Source organism: Gossypium raimondii, chromosome 10 (genome assembly GCF_025698545.1).
Source record: "Gossypium raimondii isolate GPD5lz chromosome 10, ASM2569854v1, whole genome shotgun sequence".
NCBI lineage: Eukaryota > Viridiplantae > Streptophyta > Magnoliopsida > Malvales > Malvaceae > Gossypium > Gossypium raimondii.
This window is the reverse complement of record NC_068574.1, coordinates 57669796-57690503: the sequence shown is the minus strand read 5'-3', so window position 1 is coordinate 57690503 and position 20708 is coordinate 57669796. Positions and strand designations below refer to the sequence as shown.

At 36.4% G+C, this 20708-nt stretch overlaps 1 protein-coding gene across 1 annotated transcript; it reads left to right on the top strand.

The window, feature by feature from the left end:
- The first annotated feature begins 18195 nt into the window (after nucleotides 1-18195).
- LOC105774980 (ankyrin repeat-containing protein BDA1) lies at nucleotides 18196-20250 on the top strand. Its single transcript, XM_012597535.2, has 2 exons — nucleotides 18196-18922; nucleotides 19010-20250. The coding sequence occupies exons 1-2, from the start codon at nucleotides 18326-18328 to the stop codon at nucleotides 19934-19936; spliced, it is 1524 nt and encodes a 507-aa protein (XP_012452989.1). The 5' UTR covers nucleotides 18196-18325; the 3' UTR covers nucleotides 19937-20250.
- The last annotated feature ends 458 nt before the right edge of the window (nucleotides 20251-20708 follow it).

The window sequence follows — 20708 nt, the reverse complement described above, 5'->3', positions numbered from 1 at the left end:
TGTATGTTATTAATTTGTCCTTTTATTTATTTTATTGCGATTCTTGGTATTATTTTTACATCATCGTATTATCGTTTTATTGTGCATATTGACACTGTGCTTTATTTCTATTATTTCGCGTTAGATTAATTTTATTCAATGCATAAATTATGATTTTTTTAACAAGCAAAACCTCGTGTTTAGATTCGATAAGGTCGTACCCTAACTTACTGGGTTTCGATTTTCACAATAAATCTAAATACGTGAATCTTTTCAAACTCAAGTTTTAAATGATCTCGGGAATAAAAAAGGATCATGTCCTAACTTACTGGGCACGATCCCTTTTCTAAACCCGAGATAATTAAATATCTTTTTAAATAAGTAAGAGTCTGAATTTAGATATGCCAATTTTAAAGTTTGGAAATCTGAGAAGGAAGAGTCTGAATTTAGACTTTCTCTTTGAATTTAGTTGTCGAATGCATTGGTTGAACAAAATGATAGGATGACTAGTTAATGACAAAGCTTAAATGAACAAGCAAGCGATGATCATCAGGCAATAGGAAGAGGTTACCTCGGAGAAGAGAGCCTTCATTTGCGCATAAGTCTCTGGTACGACACATTGGGAATGGTGTAAGGAACTAGAATGACTCGAATCATGTATCCTTGAATTGTGATAAGAGAAGATTGAGGAAAAGCCATATATTTCTACCCTTAGATTACAGTAGAAAATGATGGTACAAATTTGGCGCCCCAATGGATTAAACTCTGAGGTTTACGATGGGGGCAACCTGATTAAATACTTCTTCGGAAAGGTCAGTCAAGCAAGAAGGTGTTGTAGCACATCAGTGATAAAGCCTTAATAAACTTCGAGTAATGACAGCTTAAGCGGGATCATTATCGAAAAAAATAAAATTTTGAATTCATGCAAACACATTTCACACATGTCTAGTTAGGAGCATTTGATTCATTTTGATCATGCCATCCTAATCTTTAGGCATAATTAAGTTCATTATACAGGTCATGTTCCCCAAAGAATAGATCAAAGATGTTAGATCCTATCTCCCTAAGCAGTAGTGGAGCAAATCGAAGATGGCGAATATCAACTTCCTAAGCAGTAGTCAAGCAGATTTAAGCCACCAGTCTTATCTCCCTAAGCAGTAGTGGAGCAGGTCAAAGATGTTAGATCCTATCTCCCTAAGCAGTAGTGGAGCAGATCGAAGATGGCGAATCTCATCTTCCTAAGCAGTAGTGAAGCAGATTTAAGCCACCAGTCCTATCTCCCTAAGCAGTAGTGGAGCAGGTCAAAGATGTTAGATCCTATCTCCCTAAGCAGTAGTGGAGTAGATCGAAGACGGCGAATCTTATCTTCCTAAGCAGTAGCGAAGCAGATTTAAGCCACCAGTCCTATCTCCCTAAGCAGTAGCGGAGCAGGTCAAAGATGTTAGATCCTATCTCCCTAAGCAGTAGTGGAGCAGGTCAAAGATGTTAGATCCTATCTCCCTAAGCAGTAGTGGAGCAGATCGAAGACGGTGAATCTTATCTTCCTAAGCAGTAGTGAAGCAGATTTAAGCCACGAGTCCTATCTCCCTAAGCAGTAGAGGAACAAGTCAAAGATGGTAGATCCTATCTCCCTAAGCAGTAGTGGAGCAGATCGAAGACGGCAAATCTTATCTTCCTAAACAGTAGTGAAGCAGATTTAAGCCACCAGTCCTATCTCCCTAAGCAGTAGTGGAGCAGGTCGAAGATTGTAAGTCTTATCTCCCTAAGCAGTAGCGGAGCAGACAAAAGAAACCAATCCTATCTCCCTGAGCAGCAGTGGAGTAGGTTGAAGATTGTATATCTTATCTCTCTAAGCAATAGTAGAGCAGATCGCATCCAGTCTTATCTTCCTGAATTTACAGTGGAGCAGACTAAGACTACAAACATCGTCCCTCTGAAGTTGTGGCAAAGAAGGTCGAAGCTACAAGTTAGAACTCTCTGCAGTGCAGTGGAGGGGATTGAAGCAACAAGACGCACTGATTGGAATGAAGCTACATGAAGAAGAGAAGCACTTAAAGAAGTCAAGACCCGGCGAGACCGGACAAAATTGGTCTTTCTTAGTCTTTTCTCTGTTCTCATTACACGACAACGAGCAAAGAGGGGCAGCTGTACAAGCCCATTTTTCCCGGGCCCATACCAGCAAAACAGATACACTAGGCCCAACTAACCCAAACAAACCCAAAATTATCAACCTAGCCCAAAATAAAAAAAGAGACCAATGGCCCAAACAACCCAAAACATAAACAAATTTCAGCAAAAAAGAAAACCCTAGGGTTTCCCTGCCTCTCTAGCGCCGCGCCACCTGCTACCATGTGCGTCTGACGCCTCCTACTACCGCCGTACGGTCACCTGCAAACACGCAAGAAGAAAAGCAGAAGCAGACAAGAGTAGACAGAAAATTTAGCTTTCTCTTGGCTATAAGGCCGAATATTGTAAAATGAAAAGGGGGCTTGATCACTGTAATGGGGAGTCCCGATTTTTGAAAAGAAAAAACATTAAAAGAAAGAAATAAAAGCAGAAAACAGATCAAAGGTTTTTCTTTTTTCTTTTTCTCTATCATTCTGTTTGTAAGATCTTTTTTCTTTTATTTTATCTACTTTTTTTAGAATATTAGTAATAAAATAAATAAAAGGGAACTCACCGGAAGTGGCCATGGTTGCGCCGTCGGAGGGTTCCTCCTTCGTCGCCTGAATCGGGTCCAAAGGGGCCGAAAACCCCCTTGTTTTGACTCTCACGAATTGAGAGAGCTTCGGGCACTCAAGGATGTCGTAAAGCGGGGGAAAAAGAGCTCCTTTCCCATTGCCAGACGCCGGCCATGGTGGTGACGTGACGGGATCAGTAGACCGCCGGCCATTTTAGGGGTGGAGAGCCCTCTTTCATTTTCTTTTTTATTTTTATTTTTTGCGGCTGAAGATGAAATTAGGGTTGGTTTTGAAGCTTTTAAAGCCTCTTTAAACGGTGTCGTTTAGGCTTGGGGTTCAGAGACCAAAAACGACGTCGTTTTGGTCTCTGACCCGCGACCTGACCCGTCCAATGCCCAGATCCGCGCGTTTTCTTTTGGGGATATTATTCGCGTTGGTCCTTCCATTCTTCAAATACGTTTCAATGCAAGGCTACCTTTTATCTTTTTAATTTCTTAATTTGGTCATGAAATTTTACTTTTGATTCATTTTGGTCTGATCAAAGCACGAGTCTAGGGAGACTGGATAATTTCTCCGTTGGTCCCCTTGTTCTCACGCTGCTTCATTTGGGCCTTTATTCGATTTTATTATTTATTTTGTTAAGATTGGCACCTTAAATTCATCTAAGTCTCAGTTTAGTCCCTTTATGCCCTTTGTTTTTTCCTTTATTATAATTTTGATTTGAATTTTATTCTAGTCTCAATTTAACCCCTTTTATTTATTATATTATTACTACTACTACTATTATTATTTGTATTATATTTATTACTATTACTTACTTTACTATTAATTATTTACTCATGGCGCCTCTTTTAGGTTTCAAGTTTGATTATATATGCATACATACATTTTCATAATATATATATCAATATACATGTATATATTTTTACAACTTATTTATATGTATATATCTTTAATCTTATATATTTTAAATTTTTATATACATATATATATGTGTCTATATACATTTTTTATATGTTTTATAATTTATATATGCCTATTTATATATATCTCTGAACATTTTTATACACACGTATAGATATATCCATACTTTACATTTTTATAATTTTGTTCATTTCCTTTAGTTATTTTCTTTTATTTTACATTTTCATTATTATTTTGAAAGTATGTTCTAATTGTATTTGCTTACATACTCGTTATTATGTATGTTATTAATTTGTCCTTTTATTTATTTTATTACGATTCTTTGGTATTATTTTTACATCATCGTATTAATTATCGTTTTATTGTGCATATTGACACCGTGCTTTATTTCTATTATTTCGCGTTAGATTAATTTTATTTAAATGCATAAATTATGATTTTTTTTTGAATAAGCAAAACCTCGTGTTTAGATTCGATAAGGTCGTACCCTAACTTACTGGGTTTCGATTTTCACAATAAATCTAAATACGTGAATCTTTTCAAACTCAAGTTTTAAATGATCTCAGGAATAAAAAAGGATCATGTCCTAACTTACTGGGCACGATCCATTTTCTAAACCCGAGATAATTAAATATCTTTTTAAATAAGTAAATTTTTTGGCATTTATTCTCGTATCGGGAATTTGATACGTTGTGTCCTAACGCATTGGATATGACATGTCGTTTTCTCAAGATGAGGGTTTTTCTAATAAATTTTTGGCATTTATTCTCGTATCGGGAATTCGAGACATTGTGTCCTAACTTACTGGATATGATTCTTTTTCTCGATAATGTGAAATATGCCCATTTTCCCAAAAATTTTGAACATTTCAATAAAAGATTGTATTTTTAAATCTCTTTAAAGTTTTCAATTTTCGACATTAAGACATTAACTAATCAACTAGGTACCAATTTTGGGCGTTACGAGGGTGCTAATCCTTCCTCGTACGTAACCGACTCCCGAATCCATTTTTTTTGAATTTCGTAGACCAAACTCGTTGTTTTAATAAAATTAAATTGTTTATTAAAAACAACCACTTTTACGAGGTGACCCGATCACACCTCATCCAAAAAAGATTGGTGGTGACTCCCGTTTTCATTTTTATTTTTCAAAACCCAAGTCGACCCCGTTTTTAATCCAAAAAATGGTGTCAACAGCTTGGCGACTCCATTGGGGAAAAAAAATAAGAGAGTCGAGCCATGTGTTGATTACTTTGTCTTTTTGTCAAAGATTGAAAACTTGACACGATCCTTGTGTTGCATTTCATTCGTCTTTATTTCAGTCCGTATCATTTTGTTTATAATTATTACGTTTAGATGTATATTTCTGCACATTGCATTGCATGACCGTTGGTCACACCCTTTTAAGTGGGAGTGTGAAACTACGCCTTCTTGAGGTTTTCACCTCCTCATGGGATAGTGAATCGCTTCCGGGATACATCCGTACCTATGTCTTCATGAGATTTTCATCTCCGCATTGCCATAGGGAAATGTATTCCCCTGAACCGAACTCAGTCCGTATGAGCCTATAATGGGTGAGGATCGAGGAATTTGCTGGTTCAGGTACCCTTACTTTAGAATCGAACCGCATATAATGAGCCTTAAGAGCCAACCCTAGGTAGAACCACACCGAATGCCTAGAGGTCACTTGAAAGCTTGGTTCAAATCTGCGGTCATTTTGTTGTATGTTTGTCTTTTTTTGTTACGATTATCATTACTTCGGTTTGTAATTGCTCTATTGGTTTGAATTTTGATATACTTCTGCATATTGCATTACTTAATCGCTCGATTTTTCCTTTTTAGGTGGGAGTGAGAAACTAGTCCGTCGTGAGGTTTTCACCTCCGTGCAGGATAGTGAATCACTTCCGGGATACATCCGTACCTATGTATTCGTGAGATTTTCATCTCCGCATGGCCATAGAGAAATGTATTCCCCTGAACCGAACTCAGTCCGTATGAGCCTATAATGGTTGAGGATCGAGGAATCTGCTGGTTCGGGTACCTTGACTTTAGACTCAACCCTCATATAGTAGACTTAGGAACTTAACCTAGGTAGAGCCACTCCAAACCCCTAGTATCTACCTGATTAGGTACTTTTTGTTTTCTGTGTTTGCTTATGTTTTGTACTAACCCCTCTTGTCGTGTCTTAATTATCATTGCATTACATTGCATTTGCATCTTAGGAAGGAGATATGGATTCAAGTTCGATTACCAAATTAGAAAGCTTGTTATGGAATACGAATTCCTTGATAAAGTGGAAAATAATACGACTTCTCGAATATATTCTGAGGAACGCAAGAAGGGCGATAGAAGAGTTCGTGACCCTGCTTCGTGGCCTGAGGATTCAAGGTGATTGTCTAAGAGCCTTCGACGTTCCAAGAAGCTGACGAGCCTTATGAAGATGGGCAGATGATGGACCGCGACCAAGATCAAAAGAATGAGCTAGCAATGGCATCTATTGGCGAGATTACCTCAAACATGCGGATGAAGAAAAAGACCGATGTTGTTTCTTGGAATATGAGGGTGAGGTCGTACATGTATCCGTTTTATGTAAGGGAATTTGCTTTCTAGAAAAGTTTCCTAAATGTAATTGAATCAGAATCAACGTCTCTTTAGGCATTCATTTCATGCATTTGCATCACATTGCATTACATGCATTAAAATCCATTGAAAGAGTCTAAACGAGTAAATTTATTTCAGCTAACCTGGAAAACCAACCAACCAAACACCCTTACGATATCCAAGCAAAGGCTAAAGAAATGGAACGAAGGTTGGAAAAAATAGAGCGAATGCAAATTCAGATGCATGAGCAATTGACTGAATTTCAACAGGAGATGAGAGATCAGATGCTAGAATTACGGAGAACTATGATAAACTAGTTCAACCGATTGCTAGCTGGAAAGTCAAAAGAAGTGCAAGACCCGGTGGTTTACTTTGGGGTTAATAATGAGGATCTTGTCTATTCTTTAAATTGTACTCCGACAAGTGCCCAGGTCCAGCCAGATGGGCGCCCACAAGGGGCATTCTTTACTATCGGATCCCAATATTATCAGACTGATACATCGACACCAGTGAATTGCCTGACAGGCTTAGGATCCAATTTGAGGAACGATTTAGCTAATCCTATTGCTAATCTAGCCAAAATAAAGCAGATGAGGGTAGAGTACCCAGATACTATAAAGGCCCCAAGGAAGAAGAGGAAAAAAAGGATAACGCAGGCAGATATAACAAGAGCCACTCAAAACCAATCACTGTGGGCAGGCCAAAGACGGAGACCACCAGCCATCAGAGCCCTTTAAAGCAAGGACCTTGTGTGAAACAAGGTACGGAGAACCTCCAATTTACGCCAATCTCGATGACGTATAAGGAGCTGTATCAAAAGTTATTCGATGCGCACATTGTTTCCCCCTTCTACTCAGAACCCCCACAGCCTCCGTACCCCAAATGGCACGATGCGAATGCACAATGCGAATACCATGCGGGAAATACGGGGCATTCCATAGAGAATTGTATTACTTTCAAGAAACTGGTTGAAAAATTCATCAACATGGGTGTTGTCAACTTTGATGACTCTAGTGCGAAAAATCTATTACCCAATCATAATTGATAATGGAGCCAATGTAATGCACGGAGAAGAGTGGGAGATGTTCACATCGACGAAAAGCAAATGAAAAGGGACCTTGTTCGATATCTGCCCTTATAAATCTAGAGTGTTTTAAGCAATTAGCTTGCGGAAGAGACCCCTGTAGTATTTAGAGCTTACTCAGAGTAATATTCAGAACACACTTGTTGCTTTTTAGCCTAGAGGTAATAAGAACTCTTTTGTGAAATAGGCTCATATTTGAACGTCATTATTTTAATGGAATGCATCTTTGCGATCTTTTTGAACCAATATTCTTTCATTTCTTATCAATGATTATTTTTATTCTTTTATTCTTTCTTCCAAATCCTATTGCATTCATAAACATATTATACAACTTCATATATTCTTTGTATATTCTTTGGTACTTGCTATGGGTTCTCAGATATCAATGACATGAATGACACTGTTGCAAACTTAGAATCTCTTTTGAGCGAGATATGTGTTTAGATGGATCTCATGACTTTGGAAATGACATAGATCGTAGCTTATCTCCAGACGTGGTGAGGAGGGTAGAACAAGAAGATAGACAGATCCTACCTCACAAGGAATCATTAGGAATTGTGGGCTTGGAGAATATTAAAATTAACCTGACTGTAAAGACGAAGTAATACCTTATTGAGTGACCTCTAGGGTTCAAAGATGTCTTCGTATGATCATACCAAGATATGCCCCGGGTTAAACACTGATAATGAAATCTGCACAACAACACGATGTCAGAAACTTGCAGTATAAACGATGTAATTCTTTGCCAAGGCAATGCTTTTCTCGTGAAGTCAGCATAGCTTTGCCCATTTGAAGTCGAATTTCTACCTCTTCAAGTTGTTGTTGGGTCCATCCTGACTAAATAGGAAGATCCAAAGTTTTCTGTCGAAGTTGCGGCCCAAAAGGCTCATATCAAAAAAGGGAAGAAAAAGAAAAATCAAAGTCAAAGTCAAAATGAAAATGAAAAAAATCAAAAAATAAAAATAAAAAAACAAAAAGAAAAAAGAAAAAAGAAAAATCAAAATCAAGATCAAAATGAAAATGAAAATGAGAAAAAAAGAAAGAAGAATGAAAAAAGAGAAATCTAGATGGAAAATCAGGATGAAAAAGAAAAAGAAAAAGAAAAAGAAAAAGAAAAGGAGAGGCCAAAGCGAAAACCTGCAAATGGCGCTTTGTGACCAAATGAGGTTTTGAGTTGAAAACCCGAGAAGGGTGACTCAAATTTCGAGCACAATGGGGCATGGATATCACCATTATCGAAGAATTCTAATGGGCATTGCTTCATTTTGAGAGGCTACTTCATGAGCCAAAGTCATCGTATGCCGATACACAATTTCAGAGAAGAGGGTATTGGAGAATGCATTGAGCTTAAACAATAGCACGATAGCTGAGGTCTCAAATTAACTCAGAAGTGGACACCACGATTCGTCACTGAATTGCCTAGAGTTGAACATCGAAAATTGAAGGAAAATAACAGAGACTGGCATGAGAAATTACTATTTTCCTTCCTTGCTTGTCGAACATCTGTACTGGGGCAATACCTTTCTCTTTGGTTTGCGGGGTTTAGGTAGTTTTACCTATTGAAATCCTTTCTCTCCAGGTATTAGTTGAGCTAGAATTGGATGAAGCAGAATGGATCCAATCGCGATGCGATCAGTTGAACCTAGGAAAAAGGTTAAAAGCTATTCTTCAGGGTCGGATGTACCAGAAACAAATGATACGAGCCAATAATGAACAGTGTCATCTCAGAGAATTTCACGAGAGGGTTGGATGTCGAAAAAGATCATTCCTCTCCAAAAGGATTCTAGAGGGAAATGAATGCCAAACTGAGAATGTCCCTACATTGTAAAGAAGACATTCTTCAGAAGAGCACTGACCCTGAGTGAGATTGCTATTCCTACAAACTCGGATCCAGTTAAGAAACACGTCGTTTAAAGAAGAATAAAGGACCAATGTGAAAACCCGCAAATGGCACTTTGAAAAAAAAAATGATGATGAAAAATGAAAAATGAAAAATAGAGAGGCTAAAGGGGAAAATCCGCAAAAGGTATCTTAGGCCAAATGGGATTTGAGTTGAAAACCCAAAAAGGGCGGCTTAAATATTGATCAAAAAGGGGAAAAGTGATCAGAGCAACTCAAATTTTGATCAGATTGGGGCATGTGGTAATCTTGTTATACCTGAATCAACAGGAAAGGCTAGGGGACATCTTAGGGCATCGACAAAGCATGGTAGATCTCCTAAACTTATGACAAACTCAGAATGGTCTTTAGAAAGTTTATACAGAGAAGTTCAAGCTGCGATATCTCGGGCACCCAATTCTCATATTATTTATATTGAATTTGTTATTCTTTTCCAAGATATACATTCCCAATTAATTTCTTTGTCAGCCTTCTTTACTATTTTCAATAATTTGTTCTTTCGAGCTATGCTCAGAACTAACTTTATTCTTATCCATTGTTATGACCTTTTTGCAAACATGTTGCATTGGAATAATGATTAATGGACTAATAAAACTTTCGCAAAAGAAGTTTTACATATTACTCTGAAAGGTTTCTAAATAATATAGGAGCTTGAAACAGGACTATTGTTTAGAACACACCAATTTTAAAGTTTGGAAATCTGAGAAGGAAGAGTCTGAATTTAGACTTTCTCTTTGAATTTAGTTGTCGAATGCATTGGTTGAACAAAATGATAGGATGACTAGTTAATGACAAAGCTTAAATGCACAAGCAAGCGATGATCATCAGGCAATAGGAAGAGGTTACCTCGGAGAAGAGAGCCTTCATTTGCGCATAAGTCTCTGGTACGACACATTGGGAATGGTGTAAGGAACTAGAACGACTCGAATCATGTATCCTTGAATTGTGATAAGAGAAGATTGAGGAAAAGCCATATAATTCTACCCTTAGATTATAGTAGAAAATGATGGTACAAATTTGGCGCCCCAATGGATTAAACTCTGAGGTTACGATGGGGGCAACCTGATTAAATACTTCTTCGGAAAGGTCAGTCAAGCAAGAAGGTGTTGTAGCACATCAGTGATAAAGCCTTAATAAACTTCGAGTAATGACAGCTTAAGCGGGATCATTATCGAAAAAAATAAAATTTTGAATTTATGCAAACACATTTCACACATGTCTAGTTAGGAGCATTTGATTCATTTTGATCACGCCATCCTAATCTTTAGGCATAATTAAGTTCATTATACAGGTCATGTTCCCCAGAGAATAGATCAAAGATGTTAGATCCTATCTCCCTAAGCAGTAGTGGAGCAGATCGAAGATGGCGAATCTCATCTTCCTAAGCAGTAGTCAAGCAGATTTAAGCCACCAGTCCTATCTCCCTAAGCAGTAGTGGAGCAGGTCAAAGATGTTAGATCCTATCTCCCTAAGCAGTAGTGGAGCAGATCGAAGATGGCGAATCTCATCTTCCTAAGCAGTAGTGAAGCAGATTTAAGCCACCAATCCTATCTCCCTAAGCAGTAGTGGAGTAGGTCAAAGATGTTAGATCCTATCTCCCTAAGCAATAGTGGAGCAGATCGAAGACGGCGAATCTCATCTTCCTAAGCAGTAGTGAAGCAGATTTAAGCCACCAGTCCTATCTCCCTAAGCAGTAGTAGAGCAAGTCAAAGATGTTAGATCCTATCTCCCTAAGCAGTAGTGGAGCAGATCGAAGACGGCGAATCTTATCTTCCTAAGCAGTAGCGGAGCAGATTTAAGCCACTAGTCCTATCTCCCTAAGCAGTAGCGGAGCAGGTCAAAGATGTTAGATCCTATCTCCCTAAGCAGTAGTGGAGCAGGTCAAAGATGTTAGATCCTATCTCCCTAAGCAGTAGTGGAGCAGATTGAAGACGGTGAATCTTATCTTCCTAAGCAGTAGTGAAGTATATTTAAGCCACGAGTCCTATCTCCCTAAGCAGTAGAGGAACAAGTCAAAGATGGTAGATCCTATCTCCCTAAGCAGTAATGGAGCAGATCGAAGATGGCAAATCTTATCTTCTTAAACAGTAGCGAAGCAGATTTAAGCCACCAGTCCTATCTCCCTAAGCAGTAGCGGAGCAGGTCAATGATATTAGATCCTATCTCCTTAAGCAGTAGTGGAGCAGATCGAAAACGGCGAATCTCATCTTCCTAAGCAGTAGTGAAGTAGATTTAAGACACCAGTCCTATCTCCCTAAGCAGTAGTGGAGCAGGTCAAAGATGTTAGATCCTATCTCCCTAAGCAGTAGTGGAGTAGATCAAGACGACTAATCTCATCTTCCTAAGCAAGAGTGAAGCGATTTAAGCCACCACCCTATCTCCCTAAGCGATGAGTGGAGCGGTCAAAGATGTTAGATCCTATCTCCCTAAGCAGAGTGGAGTAGATCAAGACGGCGAATCTTATCTTCCTAAGCGATGGCGAAGCGATTTAAGCCACCATCCTATCTCCCTAAGCAATGGCGGAGCGAGTCAAAGATGTTAGATCCTATCTCCTAAGCGATAGTGGAGCAGTCAAAGATGTTAGATCCTATCTCCCTAAGCAGTAGTGGAGCAGATCGAAGACGGCGAATCTTATCTTCCTAAGCAGTAGTGAAGCAGATTTAAGTCACGAGTCCTATCTCCCTAAGCAGTAGAGGAACAAGTCAAAGATGGTAGATCCTATCTCCTTAAGCAGTAGTGGAGCAGATCGAAGACGGCAAATCTTATCTTCCTAAACAGTAGTGAAGCAGATTTAAGCCACCAGTCCTATCTCCCTAAGCAGTAGTGGAGCAGGTCGAAGATTGTAAGTCTTATCTCCCTAAGCAGTAGCGGAGCAGACAAAAGAAACCAATCCTATCTCCCTGAGCAGCAGTGGAGTAGGTTGAAGATTGTATATCTTATCTCTCTAAGCAATAGTAGAGCAGATCGCATCCAGTCTTATCTCCCTGAATTTACAGTGGAGCAGACTAAGACCACAAACATCATCCCTCTGAAGTTGTGGCAAAGAAGGTCGAAGCTACAAGTTAGAACTCTCTGCAGTGCAGTGGAGGGGATTGAAGCAACAAGACGCAGTGATTGGAATAAAGCTACATGAAGAAGAGAAGCATTTAAAGAAGTCAAGACTCGGCGAGACCGGACAAAATTGGTCTTTCTTAGTCTTTGCTCTGTTCTCGTTACACGACAACGAGCAAAGAGGGGCAGTTGTACAAGCCCATTTTTCCCGGGCCCATACTAGCAAAACAGATACACTAGGCCCAACTAACCCAAACAAACCCAAAATTATCAACCTAGCCCAAAATAAAAAAAAGAGACCAATGGCCCAAACAACCCAAAACATAAACAAATTTCAGCAAAAAAGAAAACCCTAGGGTTTCCCTGCCTCTCCAGCGCCGCGCCACCTGCTACCATGTGCGTCTGACGCCTCCTACCACCGTACGGTCACCTGCAAACACGCAAGAAGAAAAGCAGAAGCAGACAAGACTAGACAGAAAATTTAGCTTTCTCTCGGCTATAAGGCCGAATATTGTAAAATGAAAAGGGGGCTTGATCACTGTAATGGGGAGTCCCGATTTTTGAAAAGAAAAAACATTAAAAGAAAGAAATAAAAGCGAAAAAGAGATCAAAGGTTTTTCTTTTTCTTTTCTCTATCATTCATTTATAAGATCTTTTTCTTTTATTTTATCTACTTTTTTAGAATATTAGTAATAAAATAAATAAAAGGAACTCACCGGAAGTGGTTATGGTTGCGCCGTCGGAGGTTCCTCCTTCGTCGCCTCGATCGGGTCCAAAGGGTGAAAACCCCTTGTTTTGACTTCTTTAATTGGGAGAGCTTCGGGCTCTCAAGGATGTCGTGAAGCGGGGGAAAAAGAGCTCCTTTTCCATTGCCAGACGCGTGCCATGGTGGTGACGTGACGGGATCAGTAGACCGCCGGCCATTTGAGGGGTGGAGAGCCCTCTTTCTTTTTCTTTTTTATTTTTAGTTTTTGCGGCTGAAGATGAAATTAGGGTTGGTTTTGAAGCTTTTAAAGCCTCTTTAAACGGTGTCGTTTAGGCTTGGGGTTCAGAGACCAAAAATAGCGTCGTTTTGGTCTCTGACCCGCGACCCGACCCGTCCAATGCCCAGATCCGCGCGTTTTTCTTTTGGGGATATTATTCGCGTTGGTCCTTCCATTCTTCAGCGCGTTTCAATGCAGTGCTACCTTTTATCTTTTTTTAATTTCTTAATTTGGTCATGAAATTTTACTTTTGATTCATTTTGGTCCTGATCAAAACGACGAGTCCAGGGAGACTGGGATAATTTCTCCGTTGGTCCCCCTTGTTCTCACGCGCGTTCATTTGGGCCTTTATTCTGATTTTATTATTTATTTTGTTAAGATTGGCACCTTAAATTCATCTAAGTCTCGCTTTAGTCCCTTTATGCCCTTTGTTTTTTCCTTTATTATAATTTTGATTTGAATTTTATTCTAGTCTCAATTTAACCCTTTTATTTATTATATTATTACTAGTACTATTATTATTATTAGTATTATATTTATTACTATTACTTACTTTACTATTAATTATTTACTCATGGCGCCTCTTTTAGGTTTCAAGTTTGATTATATATGCATACATACATTTTCATAATATATATATCAATATACATGTATATATTTTTACAACTTATTTATATGTATATATCTTTAATCTTATATATTTTAAATTTTTATATACATATATATATATGTGTCTATATACATTTTTTATATGTTTTATAATTTATATATGCCTATTTATATATATCTACGAACATTTTTATACACACGTATAGATATATCCATACTTTACATTTTTATAATTTTGTTCATTTCCTTTAGTTATTTTCTTTTATTTTACATTTTCATTATTATTTTGAAAGTATGTTCTAATTGTATTTGCTTACATACTCGTTATTATGTATGTTATTAATTTGTCCTTTTTATTTATTTTATTGCGATTGCTGGTATTATTTTTACATCATCGTATTAATTATCGTTTTATTGTGCATATTGACACCGTGCTTTATTTCTATTATTTCGCGTTAGATTAATTTTATTCAATGCATAAATTATGATTTTTTTTGAATAAGCAAAACCTCGTGTTTAGATTCGATAAGGTCGTACCCTAACTTACTGGGTTTCGATTTTCACAATAAATCTAAATACGTGAATCTTTTCAAACTCAAGTTTTAAATGATCTCGGGAATAAAAAAGGATCATGTCCTAACTTACTGGGCACGATCCCTTTTCTAAACCCGAGATAATTAAATATCTTTTTAAATAAGTAAATTTTTTGGCATTTATTCTCGTATCGGGAATTCGATACGTTGTGTCCTAACGCATTGGATATGACACGTCATTTTCTCAAGATGAGGGTTTTTCTAATAAATTTTTGGCATTTATTCTCGTATCGGGAATTCAAGACATTGTGTCCTAACTTACTGGATATGATTCTTTTTCTCGATAACGTGAAATATGCCCATTTTCCCAAAAATTTTTAACATTTCAATAAAAGATTGTATTTTTAAATCTCTTTAAAGTTTTCAATTTTCGACATTAAGACATTAACTAATCAACTAGGTACCAATTTTGGGCGTTACGAGGGTGCTAATCCTTCCTCGTACGTAACCGACTCCCGAATCCATTTTTTTTTAATTTCGTAGACCAAACTCGTTGTTTTAATAAAATTAAATTGTTTATTAAAAACAACCACTTTTACGAGGTGACCCGATCACACCTCATCCAAAAAAGATTGGTGGTGACTCCCGTTTTCGTTTTCATTTTTCAAAACCCAAGTCGACCCCGTTTTTAATCCAAAAAATGGTGTCAACAGGTAGTGCCTTGTCGGATTGGAGGAAAACATTCAAGAGCTCTATGAATCTCACCTCTAACACTCAAGCTCTCAATAAAGTTAGGAGACAAAATCCTAGCTCGACCCGAGGACAGTACATGCCTGTTGAGGGTTTGTTGACTCTAAATATACCATACTTTAAAGACTTCTCTAAAAGGAGTTTGCACAAACCGAATTTAATCAATAATAGATAAAAATGATCAAATTTTAAGATGAATAGGAGGAAAAATTAGGTAACCTAAAATTCAACATTTCTCCTTACATAATACAACCAACCCTCTCTTAAAAATCACCCACAACAATAATTGGCCTCTTTGTAGCAATCACTCGCTATAATAAACATTTCGTTATAACAACCAAGTTTTTAGTAGAATCGATTTTTTTATATTTTATTTTAACCCTTTAATACAACTTTTCACTTATAACAACAATAGCCATAGTTATGGAATACATTCTTTATTAAATTAATTCTCTATAACAACACAAAGCTTAAAATTTCAAGTAGAATTATATCTATTTCATATATATAAGTATGTTAATTATAATTTATTAAATAAAATTATCTTAATTAAAATATCTAAATTTTACATGAAAAACTATTAATTATATTTTATTAAATGAAAGTAAAATTCAATTAGTGGAATTAAGTATATCAATTTAATAAATTATTAAATTTTCTAATTAAATATTTTACTATGAATTTGTAACACCGTAAACTTATAAATTGATTACTTAAATTTGATAACTCATGACAAATTAATAAATTTAATTTGATAACTTAGATTGATTAATTGAACTTGTTAGATATATGAATTTCATAATTAATTATGTGAAAGAATGTAAACTAAAAGGTGCATAAAAGTAATAATGCATGCACTTGCTATCTTTTAATTTTATTGATTTGATTCTCACTTTTTTTAACATAATTCACACTTACTTTCTTTATTTGATGGAAATTCACAATATAAATTCTATTATAGGTTTACAATAATTTTTTTATAACATCATATGTATATAACATTAACCATCTTTCTATAATACATAAAACCTCGACAGATAAATAAGATTATTATAATTGTATATATAATATTTTATATTGCTTGGAGCCACAAATCCATGTAAAATTCAACATTTCCCCATTACCGTATTAAAATTGTCCTAACACAATAGTGTAAATCAAATTATGGAACAATCATAATTTTACCATTTCAAAAAGAGTTGGTTTTAATTAATTATTTTATTGAATTTAGGTCATTTGATTAAGTAATATTAAATTTAATCATGGAATTTGTTATATATAAAGTAGTTCGCAAAAGGCATTTCGTCATAGTTGCTTAAACTTCATCAGAGGTTCATATTTCGATTTGACTCTAAACCGTTAATTGTTTTTTTGACTTTCAACTTACTCAAATTGGATTATTTAGTTTTTTCGAGTCAACTCAAAAAGAAATTTGATTTTTAAGTTCGAATGGAGTTGGATTTCACAATTTGAATAATAGATTTATATAAATATTCTTTTGGTTCTTATCAATTTGAAAATAACCAAATTGATCTCTCTCAACAAAAATACAAAACAATTCCAAAATAAATTTAAAAATTCAAAATATTTTTCAAAAATTCCAAAATGTTCATATATATTTTTAAAATTATAAAACTATAATTTTGAGGACCTAAACAAGTAAATTATCAATTCAAGTTTATCATAATAAAGTATATTATTTTTTCTTTCATTACATATGATTTCAAATTTATGTGCTCTAATATGGAATTAGTTATATAATTATAACAAGATTTTATTTTGACATGTTTTATTTTTTTAAAATTTAAGTCGAACAATTTCACTTAATTTGATTCGACTCGACTTGATGTGAAAAAAATCAAATCGAATTAAGATGGTAAAAAAAAAAATTGTCAACTCAACTATGTTGTAATTTTATTCACTGATTCAATTACACACTCACCCGCCTTCACCTAGCCAGGGACTTGTTTGCCTATGGAATCACCATCAAATCCAATCGGAATCCACCCACTTACATTCGTTGCTTCCCAGTACACATCATAGAAATCTTGCCACCAACGACCTACAGCATGGTTGATCTCATCTTAGTGAGGTCTAGTCATATCCTGTTACATCTTTGCAAGATATCCCATGACTCTATACCACCAATCCCATATAAGGGAACTATTCATTGAGGTCCTCGACCGGCTCATTATTAAGTCGACCAGTTCACCAATACAAGATCCCTTCCTATTCTTCACCAAAAGAGATCTTCCTACTTTAATGTCAGAGATATCCATGGAGGCTCTTTTCGTAATTTTCAAATTTCTTAGTGACTCGAGACACTTTGATGTGAATCACCTATCTCATCTATAATATGAATGTATGCCAAAAGTCCAGCTTTGACATATTCCTTGATTCATATAAAATTGTTAATTTAACAAGCAAAAGATAATAAATAAATAAAAAACCAAAAGAAAAAATGTAATCCGTTATTCTTTTATATATGTTCATTTTTTCTTTTAAAAATATGGTGGGGTCACTGTGTGTAGAACCACTACTCCAAAAATAAAGGAGTTCTCAAAAGCAAGGAATAGAAAGTAGTATGTGTAGGTTACGCGGGGGATCCACTGCCTCCAATTATTGGATACTTCCGAGTGCTTTCCTCCAATATTATAGGCAATTCCATCATGTGCATATTAACCTATTCGTAAGAGCCTTAATTAAATTTATTTATTTATTTATTTATTATACACATGAGAGTGGTGAACTGAGTCATACGTATAAAATAATGAAATTGTGGTAAATATTACAAAGCACAATGAGATTGGGATGTGTGGGCTTGTCTTGCTTTGTGTTTGATCTGGGGATGATAACTGCTTGTTCTTGTCCCGTTCTAAGTTAGGTGTGAAGGATGTTGGGTTTCATTTCGATTTTATGTACCTCTAACCTTAAAAAGTAACATTGCCACTAAACCAAAATGGGTTCTATATTTTCTATTCTTTTAAACAAGTCGTAATTGGAGTGTGGAAGCTCCCTTCGACCTTTTAAGAAGTTTCTCTTTTCAGACTAGCGTGTTTGAAGTCATGTATAAAATTGTGGTTGCTTTGCCGTGTGTTTTGCTAAATATAGCTTCTATTCCCTTTATATTGTCTTATGTGTCTCCATTCTCTTTGTTTTCCTGCAAATTTCATCATTTCTCAGTAGCCTGAAAATTTGCTGCATAATTTATTATCTCCACTTCCCCGTAGCTATGGATTGGAGTATGATAGGGGCCGCAGAAACAGGAAACATTAATGTCTTGTATGAGCTAATTCAGAAAGATCCATATGTTCTGGAGCGTATTGATCATGTTCCATTTCTTGACACTCCATTGCACGTAGCAGCCAGTGCTGGGCATGTTGATTTTATGATGGAGATGGTCAACTTAAAGCCATCGTTTGCAAGAAAGTTAAATCAAGCTGGGTTTAGCCCCATGCACTTGGCTCTGCAAAATAACAGAACTCAAACTGTGTTTCGACTCCTCAAGTTTGATGAAGGCCCTGTTCGTGTTAAAGGAAGGGGAGGCTTGACCCCTCTGCATCATGTGGCCCAAACTGGAGATGTTGATCTTTTGATCAAGTTCCTTGAGGTTTGCCCCGAGGCTGTTGAAGATGTGACTGTTCGAGACGAGACGGTTTTCCATATTGCAGTAAAGAACGACATGTTTGAAGCATTTCAAGTCTTGGTGGGGTGGCTTATAAGGAGCCGCCACGAAGCTGCCCAACGTTGGGAGAAAGAACTACTTAGTTGCGCAGACATTGATGGCAACACTGTTCTACACATTGCAGCTATCAAAAACTCACCTCAGGTATGCTAATTTTGCTAGTTAACTCAATTATTGATGTATATACGTATATGATAAAAGGGTTATTTGCATGAATTTTCTAATTAACAGGTGGTGAAAGTATTGCTGGGACACTTGCGTCGAGACCATAGCAATGCCAAAAATTTGAAGGGATCCACTGCTCTAGATATCCAACCAGACTGTCCATTGGATGAAAGGCAAGTGGATATTTATAAGGGCTCGGTTAAAGATATGATAAGAAAAGCAGGAGGTTTGAGTGATTCCAAGCTTCCCAATAAGTCCATCTCGTCAATCCACATTAAATCATTAAAGCCGAAGATGTCATGTTTTCAAAAATTTGCAACAATGGCAGGTCGAGGAAGAAAGGGTATCCCGCTTGAGATGCGTAATACATTTCTAGTAGTGACAGTGTTAATTATAACAGCCACTTACGCTGCCTCTTTAAGCCCTCCAAAAAAAGCTGATAACAGTTCATCCATGAAATACCATATCAAGTATTACGCATCTTTAGAATCAACCGACAGCATTGCACCCCTACCAGGTCCTCCTCCATCACCGGCCGATGATCAGATTAACTGGTCAGATTTAATAGACGTATCATCCATGTTTTGGTTATACAACACATTAACCTTTTGGGCAGCAATCGGGTTAACAGCATATCTCCTACCAAGTCGTTCAATCAGCTTGTTTCTTCTCATAACCCTTTCCTTGTTTGGGACCTGTTACATGCTTTTAGTTGCTGTTTCCACATGGTCATGGAAACTTCAATATTTGGTTTCTCTTCAAACTACTATACCCGTGTCCTATCGTGCTCTCTGCATAATAAATTACTGCTTGTCAACATCCCTAGCTCTGCTAGTATCATACCGGATAGCCCGTTATGTTTTCCGTAGGTTTGTGCCTAAAACAAAGATGTTCGTCCTCGTACAAATCGTTTCCTTTATCATCTTTGCTTTTATTCTTGTCCCAGCTATCCTTAATACCGAAACCATATTGAAGTACTCCGACTTATTTTGAGTGATCTTCGTTGAATTCTTAATCGTTTGAGCTGGTTAATTGGTCCCCTTTCATCTCTTGTATGGGTTCTTGTTTGTTTTTGTTAACAAGGCCTTATAGTCTCTTGCATGTGATTTGTGTGATGTGTGAGTGACAATTTGTTTGTTTGTATATATAGTGGGAAAGTAGTGATTCAGTGAGGAGCATAGGTGGCGCGTTGCTTCCTTTTATCGCATTATTCATTGTAATGATAAAATTAAGTGTAGGAATGTGTTGCTTATGCCTGTGGCAAAGTATTAGTTGTTTATTCTTCCTCTTTGTGAAGTTCCCTACAATCCCAAAGTGGATTTTTTTTGTCTCTAATTTTTAAATTTTAAAGGATAAGTTATTTAATTAAATAAATATAAATAAGTTGATTATGATTATGTCCATCACTTAGATATCGTAATATAAGTAAACTTTAGTATTCTCAAATTAATTAAAATTCCATTAAGACAAGTGTACTTATCAATTAATAGTATAGTTACGGTGAATAAAGATATTGTTCCAACGAAGACTAAAATACCAAGAATTACTTGTCTTTCTATTATTTAACCGATAAATTCAAGTGATTGATTAAAACTAAAATTAACTAAATTAATTAACTAACGAACAATAGCAAAGAACAAAGCACAAAAATAAATGAGCAATAACCAAGAAGCGAAACAATACCTAGGAAAATTTTTGCCTAGATTTCATTTGTCACTATCAATCTAAATTATGCAATTTCTTTACTTAGTACCTTGATCCGTAG